The following is a 17,344-nucleotide window of genomic DNA, read 5'->3' as shown; positions in this document are numbered from 1 at the left end:
CCACTGGTACCACATAATGGCTTTGCCGTCCATATGAATGGCGGCAATTGAAACCCTCTGGTCTGCAGGGGTTTCATGGAATTCAAAATATCGCTCAGCACGGTAGATCCAGGGAAGGGTCATTACCTGAGTAGATCGGAAAGTCGATCTTGGCGGCTTTGATGGGGATGGCTCCTTCCTGCCGGCTGCCTCTGTTGCTACTTGATACTTCGGCCTCCGATGCTTTTGATGCTGATGAAAGATGTTCGAACTGTCCGACCAATGCGGAGAGGGTTCCCTTGATATCTCTGAGTTCACTGGAGGTTTTCCACACTTCCTCTTCAGTACGATCCATCCTTTCTTCGGACGCTGTAGCTCTGGTAACTGGCATTGTCGCTAGGCTCTGATACCAGTTGATAGAACCAAAACGGAACAGAGAGAACTGGAGCTGTTCCGAGGGAACTCACCCTCCTGAAATGAGAAGATAGGAGAAGAAGAGAGGAGGAGAGGAGAGAGATTAAGAGAAGACGTTTATTTTATTATGTTTTGTTGCTCTCAAGAGCTCATACAGATATTTATCGTGGAGCACGTCCTCTGAATAACTAACAACCCACTCATTCCTCCTGACGTGGACGACGTGAATACACGAACCGCAGTGGAGGCGTGGTGCGCATGAACTCTGGAGAGGCCTGAGTTGGGCTTCAAGTGTAGTGGGCCTGGATCCTTCCTTCTGGGTCTGCTGCTACTCGGGTCTTAACACAATCTCTTCAAGAGAATTTTTTATCAATTTATTCTTGATCACAAAGCTTATTGTCCATGTGGTTCATAATCTGGTAGTGGATCCTGACTGATTATGAAATACTTGAAACCATGCCAAGTTTTTAGCAAAAAAAGAGATCAACATGGTCAAATTTATTATTCAATATGAAGAAGTGGGATTTATAGAAGAATGCATTAGGATTCAGTCATATTAAACAATTCTGTTACGATATAATGTCATTTGAGTGGTTCTGATCAATTTTTTTTTTTTATGGTAATTGAGTTTCCTTCTTTTTTTTCTTTCTACAACTACTTGCATCATTTAGAGGTTTAGGTTAATGTTCAATATATTTTTGCTTGTTAGACATACTTAAGCCATGGTCTTGACTTTCTTCAGTTCACACATGCAGAATTTGGTAGAAAAAAGCATTTGGCCAATGCTTGCAGCAGAAAGCTTAAAGGCATTAGGTGGACTTGGTCTGCTTTCTCTTGGAGGAAAGTATTTACTCAGGCGTATCTTTGAAGTTGGTATCAGACTCTTTTAAATAAATCCAATTCTTCTTGTAATTATGACTTCAAAATCTTACAAGGAGGAAATTAAGGGAAAATCAATAAAATACAGGTTGTTGCAGAAACAAGGAGTTCAGAAGCTTTTGTTGCTCTCTGTCTGCTTACAGTTGCTGGGACTTCCCTTCTTACTCAGAAATTGGGCTTCAGTGACACGGTTTGATATCTTTCCTCAAGGTTGGAGAATATCTACATATCTTTCTTCAAGCTGACATAATTTATAATTTATTTCTCATTTGTACAGCTGGGAGCATTTCTAGCTGGGGCACTTCTAGCAGAAACAAACTTCCGGACACAGATTGAAGCTGATATTAGACCATTTAGAGGCTTACTTCTTGGACTATTTTTTGTGACAACAGGGACATCCGTTGACATGCAGGTATGTAAAAGATCTAGTCTTACAATTTCTTAAGATGTCTGGTGATCATTGGGTTAGATTATTTGCACTTACATTGTCTATGTGCATGTAGCTATGCTTGTAGTTGGTGTGCAACCTAGGATTAAAACAGTAACATCTAAAAGATATTAAACACAACCAATAAGAGGAAACCTATCTAACACTCACAAATACAAGAGTTAAGGTTGGTGGTCTCTCTATTAGAGTAAATGGTATGTAGGTTTATTTATTTATTCATTTCCAACCAAATAGCTGCAATTAATTAGATAGTAGTGATCATAAGTTTTGGATAGCTGTGCCAAGGAATATTCAAGGGCTCTGAATACCAAACCAGACGATATTTGTTTTTAAATAATATCATACTAAATATCTAAATGAAGATTTGTTGCAATGTGCGTTTTATATACATTTTTTTGACACAACAAACAAGAAACCTAGGAGTATTAAAAAATTCAATGATACATTTAGAAATGAGAAAACCATATCCTAAAATATATGTGCAATATCTTGTACCAATGTTAGTATCAAGTGATGTTCAAACAATAATTCTGAGCATGCTCTTTACCTGATATCTTAGCTATAGAGCTAACAATGTGAAAATGTTACAGTTTTTGCCTCATTCTCACATTCACTCCGACATGCTCCATATGCATATGCTGATCGTATCAGAGGCACTAGGACAAGCCACATATTACATGAATAGGATTGTTCAAAGTGCCACATAAAAGTAGCATTTCAAGATGATGACCTCTTCTGCTACAATTAATTGATCATTTTTGAACATGTGGATAGCATAAAATATCAAATGCAAATTGGAGTATAGCATTAATCCGTTTTCATGAAGACAGTTTCAAGAATGGGGTGCTCATTCTTTGTCTTCTTGCATTCCTTTGACCCTCAAATAGACTGGATATACTTTTGGGAGAGTCCTCTAAACATATATAGTAAATAATGGAACTTAGTTTCGTCGTATTAAATAAAAAGAACATAGTAAGAACTTTCTCTTCAATATACATTTCATTTCAATTTGTTGCCTGTACTTTATAAATCCTTTTTGTAATGCAGCTCCTTTTCCGAGAGTGGCCAAATGTACTTTCACTCTTGGCAGGTCTAATTGTTATCAAGACACTGATAATTACAGCGATAGGTCCCCGTGTTGGGCTAACACTTCAAGAAAGTGTGAGAATAGGACTACTTCTTTCTCAAGGAGGCGAGTTTGGATTTGTAGTCTTTTCTCTAGCAAACAGGTTAGTTGTGAATATGTGTTCTCCCTGATTTATCTTCCATTTGCCTATAATTTCTGAGTTTGTTGTTCTGATAAACTTTTTCCTCATCAGGCTTGGTGTGCTACCACTTGAGCTGAACAAACTGCTCATAATTGTTGTGGTTTTGTCAATGGCACTAACACCCTTGCTCAATGAAGTTGGAAGGAAGGCTGCTGATTTCATTGATAATAAGTCCAATGCAGAGGACGTATGTACCAATACTAAGCCCTTTTACACGGATTACAGAATTTTAAATAGAAAAAATAACAATGATAAGGATGATTAGTATCTTTAACTAGTTAAAGGCTGTCAACTAAAATATCTGCCAGACTGACATTGACTGATAAGATCATCTTAAAAGCCCTAGTTTTGATTCTCTCACAACATTAAGGAGACATTAATAGATTGAATGATTAGAACTATATAAGCCAATCAATTTTTTGCCAAAGGGATTGTTTAGGTGGAAATCATTTGGATAATGAGATTAACCCACTGCTTAAGTACTGGTATACCATGTTTATGGTTATGCATATTGGATAGGTATCTAGGATATTCTCGTTCCTAAATTCTCTTGTTCTGTTAGCTTGAAATTGAATGTTGTCTTAATCTGAAATGCATTTTTAAATCTTCACAGAAAATTGTTGACATGGTCAACTTTGAAGCAAGTGAACCAGTTGTCATTCTTGGATTTGGACAAATGGGTCAGGTATATCAGTTAACTTGTGTGTGTGTAACTTCTCATTGTACCTGAGCTACACATCTATCTATCTATCCAATATATATATATATATAGTACCTATCACGACATTTAACTTTTCCTAGATACAGGTACTTGCAAACTTCTTGTCAACTCCATTAGCTTCTGGGATAGATGGCAAGCTTGTGGGATGGCCTTATGTTGCTTTTGACCTTGATCCTGCAGTTGTTAAGGTTGGTGAAAAGTATTTCACATATTACTGGTTCATAGAATTCTTATATATGCAGAGATACCTTAACATGCACATGTGATCATGAAGTTGGAATCAAACTGCTAATTGGATTGTCAATTGGGAAAAATCTTCGGTACAAGAATTGATCCTAACTACATAAGCTATCAAATTCTCTTTGATGTTAGATGAAGAGTCAGTATCTCTAGAATTTATCTTCAAAGTTGTTTTAGTTGTGTGCTTTTGGCTTTGGTGATTTTAGGGTGAAAGGTTCACACTTTGTGGCATACTGCCATGCTGTGCATTAGTAGGGAAAACTTTCAACCTCTTCTTCTACCTGATGATTTGTTGAGGTTCTGCTTCAACACAGGCTTCTCTTGGAGGGAGAAGTTGCCTCCTAGGTTGAAGATGGTGGGAGTGAACAATGGGGAAGTGGGAATTGGATTGGGAATTCAATAAACTTCTCTTGTTTTTCCGAGTAAGTACAGGACCTCTTTTTATATCTCAGTAATGGGCATGTGGTATTTTATTACACTAATCTTGATTTCTTGGTTTGTTACTTGTAACTGAACCATGGTTGGTTGCCAGCTGGTTCTTGGTCAGTTATGCTGACCTGTCCCTGCTACTGAGATGGCTTTCTCTTTTTCCTTCTAGAATACACCTTCAGCTCATTGTTCTTTCTCTCTGGGTCCCTAACATCCCCCCCCACCTTGAGATTGTCCTCGTCCTTGAGGCTCAACTGTGGGAATTGGAGTGCTAGGTCAGAACAAGGTTTCCATGTGGCGTCTTCCATAGGTAGCCCCATCCAACTGACTAGAGCTTCTCTAGAGAATGATTGACTATTTTTCACCCATCTGAATGCCAGTATCTTCCTGGGTTGTAAATGAATGTTGCCTTCATCTGTGAAGTCTGGTAAGGTGGTGCATGGTAGTTGATTTTGACCCACTACTTTCTTTAGAAATGAAATGTGAAATACTGCGTGAATCTTGGAGGACTGTGGTAGCTCTAGTTTATATGCTAGAGGGCTGATGTGTTGTACCACTTTAAAAGGTCCATAGTATTTGGGGGCCAGCTAATTGTAGGACCTTGTAGCTACCGAGGACTGTTGATATGGTTGTAATCTGAGGTACACCAAATCACCAACCTGAAATTCCAATGGTCTATGTTTCCTGTCATAGTGTTTCTTCATCTGTTCTTGAGAATGTTTCAAGTGGACCTTGAGGTCACTTATGACTTCATCCTGCTAAGTGAGGCACTCATCTACTGCTGCATTGGCCGATGACCCTTTCTCATATGGTAGGATAGCTGGGGATTCCCTACCATAGAGAACCTTGAATGGTGTGTTTCTGGCTGATACATGAAAAGAGTTGTACCAGAATTCTGCCCATGGCAGCCACTGAGTCCATTGATGTGGCTTTTCACTTGCAAAACAACGCAAGTAAGTTTCAATGCATTGGTTGACTACTTCAGTTTGACCATCGGGTTGTGGATGGTAACTTGTTGATGTGTTGTGTTTGCTTCCTTGCAGCTTGAAGTATTCCTTCCAAAAGTTGCGGAGGAAGGCTGGGTCCCTGTCGGATATAATGGCCCTGGGTGTGCCATGTAATCTTGTAATTTCTCTTACAAATGCTTCAGCCACCTTTGCTGCTGTGTATGGGTGGGCTAGAGGGATGAAATGGCTGTACTTTGAGAGGCAGTCAACGACCACTAACAGAACTGACTTGCCTTTCGATGTGGTAGTCCTGTGATAAAGTCTATTGAAACTTCATTGCAGATCTCATTAGGGATGTGTAATGGCACACAGGACATGAGGTAACAAAATCTCTGATGGTCCACTTCATACCTGTTCATAAATAATGGTCTGCAATTCTCTTGTATGTTTTAAAAATTCCTGAGTGGCCTCCTATAATAGAGTTGTGGAATAGTGCTAGTAATTCTGGTATGTGAGCAGAATTAGCAGAAATGACTAATCTACCTTTGTAGAAGAGTGTAGAGGCCTGAACTGAATATCCTGGGGTCGATCCTGGGTCCTGGGCCTACTTAGCTCGAATTTGGCTTAATGTAGGGTCCTGTTGTGCCTCTTGCTTGAGCTGTTCCAGCAAGGGATAGCTGGGTTGAGATACTACTAGTTGGGCCATTTCAGGCATGCGCGACAAGGCATCCGCTACACGACTGACCGGGCCTGGCTTGTACTCAATTACGTAGTTGTAACCTAGGAGCTTATGGGTCCATTTCTGTTGTTATGGGGTATGGAATTTCTGCTCCAACAAGTACTTCAGGCTCTTTTGGTCAGTACGGATTATGAACTGATGTCCCTGTAAATATGCTCTCCATTTTTGGACAGCCAACACCACTGCCATGGGTTCTTTCTCGTATGTGGATTTGGCTTGTGCTCGCTGAGATAGAGCTTTGCTGAAATAAGCAATGGGTTTGCCTTCTTGCATCAGTACAGCACCTATACCGCACCTTGAAGCGTCACATTCCAGCACAAATTGCTCAGAAAAATCTGGTAGTGACAATGTTGGTGGTGTGGAAACCGCTTTTTTCAACCTCTCAAATGCTAATTGTGCTTCATCTGACCATTGAAATGCATCTTTACGCAGCAGCTGTGTGAGTGGTGCGGCTATCCACCCATAATGAGGGATGAATCTCCGGTAGTACCTTGTAAGGCCCAAGAAGGCGCACAATGTTTTGACAGGCTTTGGTGGTGGCCAATTTTGGATGCTTTTAACCTTGTCTGGATCCGCCATGACCTGTCCTGCCTTCACCACATGGCCCAAATATTGTACTTGTGATTGTCTGAAAACACATTTGAATGCTTTGCAAACAATTGGTGTTGCCTCAAGAGTCCCAAAGTGATAGACAAGTGTTTTAATACCCAGTCAGCGCTAAACACAAGAATATCGTCAAAGAAGACTAGTATGAAGCGATCTAAGTGTGGTCAGAATACCTCGTTCATGATGGCCTGAAATGTTTGTGGGGCGTTGGTGAGCCCAAACGGCATAAAGAGGAATTCGTAATGACCGTCATGTGTGTGAAACGCTGTCTTGGGTATACATCCTCCGGGTGCATCCTTGTTTGATGATATCCCGATCTAAGGTCGAGTTTAGAGAATACCATGGCTGCTTGTAGATCATCTAGTAACTCATCAATGAGTGGAATGGAGAAACGATCCTTGACTATGATCTGATTTAGGGCACGGTAATCCACGCAAAATCTCCATGTTCCATCCTTTTTGACTAGTAACTCGGGTGCTGAATATGGACTGGAACTTTGCTGAATAAATTGCTTCTCCAGTAATTCTTGGATAATTTTTTTCATTTCTTCCTGCTGGAATCTTGGGTACCGGTATGGCCTTACATTTGATGGGGGCTCACCTGGAATTATCTCAATTCGGTGGTCTGCGTGCCTTGGGGGTGGTAGGCCTTTTGGTTCTTGGAATGTATCTGAATTCTCTTTGAGGAGTTCTTGTAATTCTTGCTGGGCTTTTGCTAGAATGGGCTCTTCTTCTGTTAGTAACGGGGCTGGATGGTTCCACCCCTATTTTCATGAAGATTATTTGGTCCTCATCCTGGCACGTTTTGATGATGGTTTTCAGCCCATTTGGCTGGGGTGCAGTTGGCTCGAGACCTGTTAAGTGGCATTGTTTGCCCTCTATGGTGAAGTCCATTGTTAATTGTGACCAATCACAAATGACTGGGACCAATTCTTTCAGCCATTGTAGTCCTAGTACCATATCAGCCCCACTGAAGATTAAAGGATGCAAATCAACTATGAACAGTTGCTCCTGTATTTTAAGTGTGATTTGTCGAAAAATACCTTCACACTTTATTTGGTTACCATCTGCTACGTGAACCGTGAATGGATCCACATGTTCTATAGTAAGGCCCATTTGTTTGGTGGCAACCTTAGTTATGAAGTTCAGGGTGCTACCATTGTCAATTAAGACAGAAACTCTTCGGCCTTTTATAGACCCGAAAACCCTCATGGTTTGTGGGGATTTTATTCTGGTGAGGGCATGCAATGATATTTCCGGTGGGTCGGGCTCACCTTGTTCTGCAACTATGACTTCAGTCTGGGTCTCCTCTTCTATCTCTTTGGTCTGGAGCATGAATAGTTGTTGGGCTTTACACCTATAGCCCGACCCAAATTTTTCTTCACAGTTATAGCAGAGCCCCGGTCCCTATGCGCTTGCATTTCAGCCCATGAGAGTTTCTTGAGAGGAACTGGTGCAGGTACTACCACTGTAGATCTGGATTGTGGGCCTTCTTGATGTTGGGCCGACCCATTCCTTCCAGTAGACATAGGCCGGTGGTTGACTGGTTCATTCAAGATAGCTGGAGTGAATCGCGGGGTCCAGTTTGAGCCTGGATAGGCTATAAGAGAGGGCCGACTGAGTTTCTTGAGCTGAGTTGGTCTCTCTTCCTGAATTCTGGCGAGACTGAAAGCTGTGAGCAATGGCGGAGGTTAGAGGGCCTTCACCTCCACTTCAATTTCTTCCTTCAAGCCGCTGATGAAACACCCCAGAAGAGCAATCTCCGGCCATCCATGTACCCTCATCAACAGCTTTTCAAATTCAACCTGATAATCTCACAGAGCCCGTTTGCTTCAGCTTCGATAGGGTTTCATCGTAGCTATGAAAGCTAACCGGTCTGAACCTTATGAACAAGGCTAAGGATGAGACCTGTGGAACCATTGGAACCACAGTATAGCCTCTCCTTCCAGATGGAAGGAGGCTATGGAGACTCTGTGATGGCTCGGTGTGTTGTGATATTCAAAGAACTTTTCAGCTTTGAAAATCCAAGGTCTGGGGTTGTCACCGGCATAGTTGGGAAAGTTGAGCTTGGCTGTTCCCATAGATGCTCCTGGTTCTCTCCTATTTCCTTCAACTTCTTGGCTGGATTCTTTGTTCTCATTTTCAAGATTTCCTGCTGACGCGTTCTTTTCCAGTTGTGCCATGACCGCTGCCAGTGATTGTTTGATATCTTGCAAATCACTGGTGACCTTGTGTATTTGAATCTCCATGCGATCTACCATTTCGTTGACAGTTCCAGATCTGGTGCTCGGCATCCTGCTGTCGTCTTCAGGTTTTCCTCGCTCTGATACCAATTGTTGAGGTTCTGCCTCAACACAGGCCTCTCTTCGAGGGAGAAGCTGCCTCCTAGGTTGAAGATGGTGGGAGTGAACAATGGGGAAGTAGGAATTGGATTGGAAATTCAATAAACTTATCTTATTTCTCTGAGTAAGTACAGGACCTCTTTTTATATCTCAGTAATGGGCATGTAGTATTTTATTACACTAATCTTGATTTCTTAGTTTGTTACTTGTAACTGAACCATGGTTGGTTGCCAGCTGGTTCTTGGTCAGTTATGCTGAGCTGTCCCTGCTGCTGAGATGGCTTTCTCTTTTTCCTTCTAGAATAAACCTTCAGCTCTTTGTTCTTTCTCTCTGGGTCCCTAACATGATTCCTTTTTTTTACATCAATCATTTTCTCACCTTTTAAAACCATTCTTTTATGATTACTGAGCAACCATGTAAACACTCATTGGATACTGGGTTACTGTTACTTATGTGACACTACCTCCTTGCCCCTCTCCATCTATCAATATGAAACCCCCTTTTCTCCACATTTTATTAACCATTCATCTACAAATTATTGAACAGAAATTATTAAATACAGTCATTAGCCATCTACTCCTTAGTGAAGATTGGTGTTGCCAAGTATTGATGTATCAACTTCCATTCAAATGCCTAATTAGTATAGACCCCCAGTATGTTTTCCTTAACAATTGAAACTGGATACCATACCCCGTGTCACACATTCAAATGTTGACTGCTAAATTACATGTCTACAATGTTAACTTGTCATATCCTCCTCCTGGCCAGAATAACAAGTGAATTTCTGACTTCTGGTGCTGCCATGTTGAATATATACAATGTTCTCCTGACATAATACAAATGTTTCTCCATGTCTGCAGGCAGCCAGGAAGCTTGGCTTTCCAATCCTCTATGGTGATGGATCACGCCCTGCAGTTCTGCAATCAGCTGGTATTTCTTCTCCAAAGGCCGTGATGGTTATGTATACAGGGAAGAAAAGGACAATTGAGGCTGTACAAAGGATTCGACTTGCCTTCCCTGCGGTAGTTTTGAAGTTTTCCTATAATTTCCCTCAACATTTTTTGTTCTTTACTAGTTACTACCATCTCTTTCCCAAGATTGAACAGGTACAAATATTTTGTACATAATGTCAAAAGATCAAAACATTTTGAGAAAAGAATGAATTAAATATTTGCTATTATAAAAATCTATAGAATAAAAAGCCATGGTAAACCAAACTCCAATTTCCGCATTGAATTAAGGAAGCCTACAGTGTATTCTTTTATTGACCTTATAATTTAATTATAGAGAAAACCCCTGGTGCCATGCTTTATTATGCCATAAATTTGCATATAATGCCATCAATGTTCTGTCAATTTCACTCAATGCTTTTTGACAGGTTCCTATATATGCCCGAGCTCAAGACCCAATCCACCTATTGGATCTAAAGAAAGCAGGTGCAACAGATGCTATTCTTGAAAATGCAGAGGTTCCATCAACTTTATTCCCATTTACTCTTGGTTACTGTGATAGCAAACTAGCCGTACGTTTTATGCATTCTGATAAATTGTTTAATCTATATCTGCAGACTAGTTTACAGCTTGGTTCTAAGCTTTTGAAAGGTCTTGGTGTCATGTCTGATGATGTAACATTTCTCAGTCAGCTTGTTCGAGATTCCATGGAGTTTCAAGCTCAAGAGGCACTAAATAATAGAACTGATGACAGGGAGTATGGTGTTCTGAAGCCACTGCAGGTACACCATAATATGAACTGCAAATTTGACACTAGGATGTTTTATAAAATAATGAGAGAACAAAAACAGCAAGGAAAAATAGATGAAAAAGATGAAAGATTAAGAGGAGAGTAAGATGTGAGAAGAGAAGAATAGAAGAAAAGGGGATGCTAAAAGATATGCAGTTGTCCCCTTTTCAATTTAATAAAGGATGTACAAAGACCAATATGCCCCTGGCCACTCCAATAATGTAAAAGAGAACAAACCGGCAATAATAAAGAATATAAAAATATATAAATAAAACAAATAGAGTCTCAACATTGACAAATAGGTCCTGATGGTCCTTCAAACTGCAATGTGCATAAATATGGGATTTTCACTTCACAATGTTCCACCTACAGACCTCCATTGCTGTAAGCAAGAAAGCTGAATGATCATAATCATTTCCTTGTAGAGGCTTTCTCTTTGACCTTTATATCTTTTCTAACTATTGGAAGAACAATCAAGGATTAGATGGTTATGTCCTCAGATTGGATTGGTTTTGTCATATGTGGTCTCCTAATAGAGTCCATAAACAAAGGTTCTTATGCCTGGGATTGTTGGATTTACCGTACTTGTCTTATGTTTATATGATATATCTGAATCAATTCTTGTTTCACTGTGAATGAATTCACAGACTGGAACAAATCAAGCAATAAAATCTTTAATCTAGTGCTGTAACTAAAATCTGAGAATTTATCTTAATGACGAATTAGATGAAAACTCCACCAGTATGAGCTTGTCTTACACTGCCTGTCCCAAGCCTGGATAAAAGAGAAGGGTTGCATCAGGTTGGCATCTAGCACTATTACTTTGCCAAACTCTTATGGTCGTGGCTGCTGATTTGTCTTTTCTTTGTCCAAAATAAATGTCTGCAGAAATGCAAATGCTTGGATGGATGTGTGGTAAAACTAGAAAGGATAGGATTAGAAATAAGTCATACGAAGGAAGACTATCTACAGCACATGCATATAAGATCATCTACAGCACCTGTTAGAAAGGTAATCTGTTACAAATTGAAGGGGCTAGAAGAGCTAGGGGCAGGCTGAAAAGGACTTGGGTAGAACCGTAGAAGTAATAAGAGACGATATAAGAACCCATAATTTAACAATGGATATGGCAATTAACAGAATGGAATGGGAAAACAGGAATCATGTTTGAGGATTTCTCAGCCTCCTTTATAGTTTATATTTAATACAATCATTTTACCATTTATAAAAAAAAAAATGTAGCCAACCCCATATATGACCAATGTTATACATGTTACAAAAAGATTCTTAGGTTTTATTTGTAAGCAATTGAAACAAAGCACCTTGTAAACACCTCTCCTTGCTCAAATTTCATTTGGAAAACTGTCACCAATATCTTGCGGATATATTGATTTGCAGAAGATGAGAGCTTTCTATATATATTAGACTTATTAGTAATCAATTTTAAAATTTAAATATAGCCCAGTCTACATTGACATTCATGTATTTTGTTAATTTTTATCTGAAGCCTCAGAAATATACCAACTGAAAAAAGAATAATGCTGGAGCAGGTAAGGGTTGCAGATTTGATGGGAGCACGGTCCCCAATTTCTTCAAGCTCATCCAAAGAAAGCTCAACAAATTCAGAAGAGTCCAATATTCAGACAGAAGTAGATCAATCTGAACATGAACTTCCTTTGGAACAATTTGAGAATGGGGATGGCAAAGGTGTCTTGTATTGTGAATTGGACTCCGAGAACAGTTCCCAAGCTGGAAATGAGGATTTCAAAGGAGAGGAAAGTACAATAGACCATTCAATACCTTGTGCAACGGGTGAAAGACCATGATTTTTTATCAGGTTTAATACATTCTTCTCTTATCGTCTTCCAACGTCAATACTTCTAGTGCTCTTGGTGGTCCTCCAAGTATCAGAGAAATATTTTGAAAGTTTTTGTTGGCGGAAGACAAGATGTAAATGGAGAATATGTAAAGCTGCATGATGGTGTCCAAGAAGTTGTTACTATCTCTGGAAGGCCACAGCATGTATGTGATCATATTTGATCAATTTTCTATTATTTTGCATTTATGATTTGTGAATAATCTGTTTTTTATTTTTCCTTTTAATTGAGAAAGGAGCTTTACTGGTTTACAAAAATGTAAAGAGGCAAGCCGATTTTGGCCATTATAAAGCATAAATAGCAGTGGCACAGTGCTTTCTTGTCGTATTTGATTATCAACACTAATATAGTTAATAAAAAAGAAGCTAATCTGACTGAATGGTATAAAGATTATATCATATGCAGGGAGCAAGTCAGCTGTAGATATCAGTAACTGAGTACTTAACCATCTGTCGCGGATGTCTGTTTTTCCAGGATGACAATAAACACGATGATTGAAATACGGTAGTGTAAAAATATTTGATATTTGATATCGTGATTTGCGCACAATCCATTGCAGGAAATGAACTCATTATACTCAGAGTTCTCACAATTCTGCACCAAGTAGTCTAGACCTGACCTCATCATTCATCAGCAGCTCGGGATTTGGGGTTTTGTTCGACTTCATAAAGACATAAACCAAGTCCTAGCATGGGCCAAGAACATCAGTCCCCCCCGTTCATTGTGGTCAAATAAATGAATAAATTCAAAGTTTCAGTTTTTCAGAGACCTGTGTGCTTATAATGTTTGAGATGACTTGAGACTAAATGTTGAATCATTGCTGGAACTCGGTAGAATTCTATTATAAAAAAACTCAAGGTTTTGGGAATTCTAATGGGAATCGGAATGGCCTATTCCCCTACCTGTTTGATTCAGACAAGTATCAGAATCGGATTTCGACTGTTGCTGTTTGGTTCATCTAATAAAAAACATATAAAGAAATAAAAATCCATAGAAATCCAAATCCAACACAATCTAATTAACATATAATGAGAAAAAAAAATATGAAAAAAAAAGAAAAAAATGAACATAATAGGTTAACTACTTTGTGTTCAAAAATAGTAATTACAGATCCAATTTGCTGCAATATCAAATGTGAGATTATTAAGCAGCTAGAACAACTATTGAAATGGTCTTTCTGAACCAAATAATGAACATATAGAGCTGTAATCATGCAAGTCATGCGACACAAAGATTAAGATATTTCTAGAGTTTGTCCCTTCAAAGTAAACAGGGCTAGACACTGAGTTCGAATAACAAGTTTAAGCGTAACAACTCACAGTAGCCAGAATATATTTGCTTTCTTCCCCTAGCCCCCTCATTAGCCACAATTTCCACTCTGCTCAAAATGATATCAAGTTCAGAAGACCAACATAACGAGTAAGAAGGACAGACAAATTTGAGGAATCAGATGAGGACACCATCTATGACCCTAAGTTAACTACCACAAAAACCCATAAAATGCTAATCATACAACAGAATAAGGAGAATACATTATACATGGCATTGGCATGTAAGAGTAGCTGCAAAGCCTGCAATGGATGGTACAAATGTAATGAATAGGTTTAAGTTGCAGAAAGAAGCCATGTCATGGAAAAATAAATTTCTAATTTTCCATGTTATAGGAACTGAACCAAAGAAAGGTTCTGAAGAATCTGAACATTCAAGAAAAACAAAGCACACTTTAGTTATGAAAGAGATACTAGATATAAAGATCATCTAAAGAAGTATAACTGTTTCTTTTCCTTTAAAATTTATTTATTCTGTTAATATTTGGGTGGAAGAGGGAGATAAAAACTTGTAAAAAGGAAATGTACCTACTTGAAAACAATATTCACGTCTTGACAATCATTGATTTTTATGATTTAAAAATGGAGCCACAAAATCCTTGACGAACAAATGTAATGTTGTAAATTAAAGTGCACCTTCTGATGCGGGGCGCTGCTGCGCCACTGTAGCCACGATAGCCTGCATCGAATATTCCGTTGTAACCACCTGATTTGCCATACAGGCCGTTGGAACCGTATCGAGTGCCTTATCATTATTGTAACGGTCTCCAACCACCGATGATTATAAATGATTGAATAATGAATAGCGGGATATTGAATTTTGCCTCATCATTGGTTTCTCTCTCTCCGGTCACGCTTCTGGCCATCCCCTTGAGCGGTGTTTCACTATAGCTCGGGGAAACTCGAAGCTCTCACCCCGACAACGGGAAGAGGTTATCAACATCTTGGTATCAGAGCAATCGAACCCTTGGGTAACCAAGGTATTGGAGATGGAGGATCGCGTAGGGAGTCTAGAAAGGTCCCGTGAGGAGATGCACATGAAGTTCTCCGAGTTGATGGAGCGTCTGGATCACATCGCTTCCCGATTGGATCAGCAGGAAGAATCTCACCACCGGTCGTCCACTGGTGGGGGCTTCGGGAAGGGAGCAGCTTCATCTTCCCGTAGAAGTTCTAGAAGGTGGAGTTACCGAAGTTTGGAGGCACGGGGCTGGACGGATGGCTTCTCCTCATCCAGCAATACTTCCGCTTGCAGGAAGTACCGGAGGAGAACTAGGTTGCGGTGGCGAGCCTTGGGTTTAAAGGGAGAGCAATTGAGTGGTATAGCTGGTATAAGGAGCATCAGCCAGATCCCACATGGCGCTAGTTTGTAGCCGCCTTGGATGCTCGATTCAACAGGCCCCTGGGGAACAACCATGTTGGGCGACTTGTGAAGCTCTCTCAGTCCTCCACCGTTCATGAATATATGGAGGAGTTCCAGAGGATCTCTAGCCGAGTAAAGGGCTGAACGAAGAATCCCTAGTGGGGTGTTTCATCTCTGGTCTCAAGGTAGAGGTTCGAGCAGGGGTGGAAAAGTTCGAGCCGGTGACTTAGGCCCGAGCCTTCTGACTAGCGCTGTTAGAGGAGGAAGAATGGGTAACACAACGACGGACGGTCAGGCCAGAGAAACCACGACCCCGTCCCTCACCAGCGGGCGACCTTCAGACGAACAGATCTTCACCAAGGAGGCTTCTGGAGATTCGTAGGCTCACACCGACAAAAATGAAGGAGAGGAGGAAGAAGGGATTATGTTACAACTGTGAGGAGTGGTACGTCCCTAGCCACCGGTGAAGGTACAGAAGCTGTTGTGGATTAACTGGGAAGCGGAAGAGGAGGAAGGGGACGACTCTGAACAGTCCATGGGAGAGGAAGGACCGGACCCAACCCCAACAATCTCCCTACGTGCTATCTCGGGAGCTGACACCACACAGACTATGCGCTTACATGGAACGATAGGGGTTCTTCCGGTAACCATCCTCGTAGACTCTGGATCCTCCCACAACTTCATGGACCCAAGGGTGGCAACGAAGGCAAAGGTGGCGTTGACATCAGACACCAAGTTCAAAGTAACGATGGCAAATGGGGATCAGGTAGCCAAGTAGGGCCGTTGCAATGGAGTCCGCATCCGGACCGAAGGGACAGAGATCATTGCAGACTTCTTCCTGTTATCCTTACCAGGATTGGATGCTGTACTTGGTGTCCAATGGCTTCGGACTTTGGGGCCAGTCACATGGGATTTCAACAGTCTTTCCCTAGAATACCAAGACCAAGACCAGGTCGGCACTCACCTCCTCCAATGCCACCGACCTCCCGAACTAAGAGCAATAGATGGGGAGAAAATGGAGAAACATTGGATGTTGCTTTCTGGTGCAAATAAGAGACACCCACGGTTAGAGGTGTAAATCGGGCCGTGCTGCCGCGGTCTGGCATGACAAGATGCGGGCCATACTAGGCCCAATATGATCGTGTAGACAGTGTTAGCCTGGGGTTTTAGGTCCATGGGCTGGCCGGTAATGCACGACCAAGCGGGCCATGCCGCCCATGGCTCGGCCCGACACGACCCGCGACATGGCCCAACACAACCCATATTATATATATATATATAATATTATATAATTATATAGTATATAATTTATTAATAAATAAACAATTGTTTTCAATTTTATTATACTAATTTATTTAATTATTGTATATATAAGCAATTTTATACATTAAAATTCATATAAAATTAAAATTTTAAGTTCTTTTTAATTTTTTTAAATAAATAGCTTTGGCCTGATCCACGGCCCGGCCTGCAGCATGACATGGCACGACACATGCTCACATGGGCTTGGGCTGTGGGGGCCATACCACAAACTCTCGGATTCGACCAGTGTTGGGGCACTTTGAAGAGGTCTTTGAAGAGCCAGTGGGTCTACCCCCTCCTCGGGCCTTAGACCACACCATCCTACTGCACAAAGGGGCGATGCTAGTGTGTGTGCATCCCTACCGATACCCACACTACTACAAAGGAGAGATCAAAGGGTTGGTTCAGGAAATGCTCGCCAATGGGATCATCCGACCCAGTGTGAGTCCGTTCTCCCTGGTGTTGTTAGTGAAAAAGAAAGATGGAGGTTGGAGATTCTGCGTGGATTACCGACAGTTGAATGTGGTGACTGTCAAGGAGAAATATCTAATGGCCAACATCGACGAGCTTTTGGATGAATTCCATGGGTCACGGATTTTTTCCAAGCTGGACCTCTGAGCAGGTTATCATCATATTAGAGTTCGAGCCTCGGATGTCCCTAAGACAACATTTCGGATGCACAACAGACATTATGAGTTTCTGGTGATGCCCTTGGGGTTATCCAAC

At 40.8% G+C, this 17,344-nt stretch overlaps 2 protein-coding genes across 3 annotated transcripts in view; one reads left to right on the top strand and one right to left on the bottom strand.

Annotated features, from left to right (window-relative positions):
* The window catches only part of KEA3 (K+ efflux antiporter 3), a 33,077-nt gene extending 20,122 nt beyond the window's left edge, over window positions 1-12,955 (top strand). Inside the window, exons 9-19 of one of the 2 annotated variants that reach the window (XM_010277210.3) lie at window positions 1,149-1,262; window positions 1,361-1,462; window positions 1,550-1,684; window positions 2,768-2,949; window positions 3,040-3,175; window positions 3,602-3,673; window positions 3,796-3,897; window positions 9,872-10,033; window positions 10,390-10,479; window positions 10,579-10,743; window positions 12,302-12,955. In XM_010277210.3, the coding sequence (XP_010275512.1) occupies window positions 1,149-1,262; window positions 1,361-1,462; window positions 1,550-1,684; window positions 2,768-2,949; window positions 3,040-3,175; window positions 3,602-3,673; window positions 3,796-3,897; window positions 9,872-10,033; window positions 10,390-10,479; window positions 10,579-10,743; window positions 12,302-12,577 (1,536 nt within the window). In that variant the 3' untranslated portion in view covers window positions 12,578-12,955. Of the gene's footprint in view, window positions 1-1,148; window positions 1,263-1,360; window positions 1,463-1,549; window positions 1,685-2,767; window positions 2,950-3,039; window positions 3,176-3,601; window positions 3,674-3,789; window positions 3,898-9,871; window positions 10,034-10,389; window positions 10,480-10,578; window positions 10,744-12,301 lie in introns of both variants that reach the window. The other variant, XM_088889753.1, reaches the window with a different exon arrangement.
* A 775-nt stretch (window positions 12,956-13,730) lies between these two features.
* LOC104610547 (FAD-binding protein) overlaps window positions 13,731-17,344 on the bottom strand; it is a 68,357-nt gene continuing 64,743 nt past the window's right edge. The window contains exon 6 of the mRNA XM_088889782.1: window positions 13,731-14,006. Within this exon, the coding sequence (XP_088745908.1) occupies window positions 13,989-14,006 (18 nt within the window). The 3' untranslated portion in view covers window positions 13,731-13,988. The remainder of the gene's footprint in view (window positions 14,007-17,344) is intronic.

Source organism: Nelumbo nucifera, chromosome 1 (genome assembly GCF_055504915.1).
Source record: "Nelumbo nucifera cultivar China Antique chromosome 1, China Antique-T2T, whole genome shotgun sequence".
NCBI classification, from domain to species: Eukaryota; Viridiplantae; Streptophyta; class Magnoliopsida; order Proteales; family Nelumbonaceae; genus Nelumbo; species Nelumbo nucifera.
This window is presented reverse-complemented; position numbering and strand designations above follow the sequence as displayed.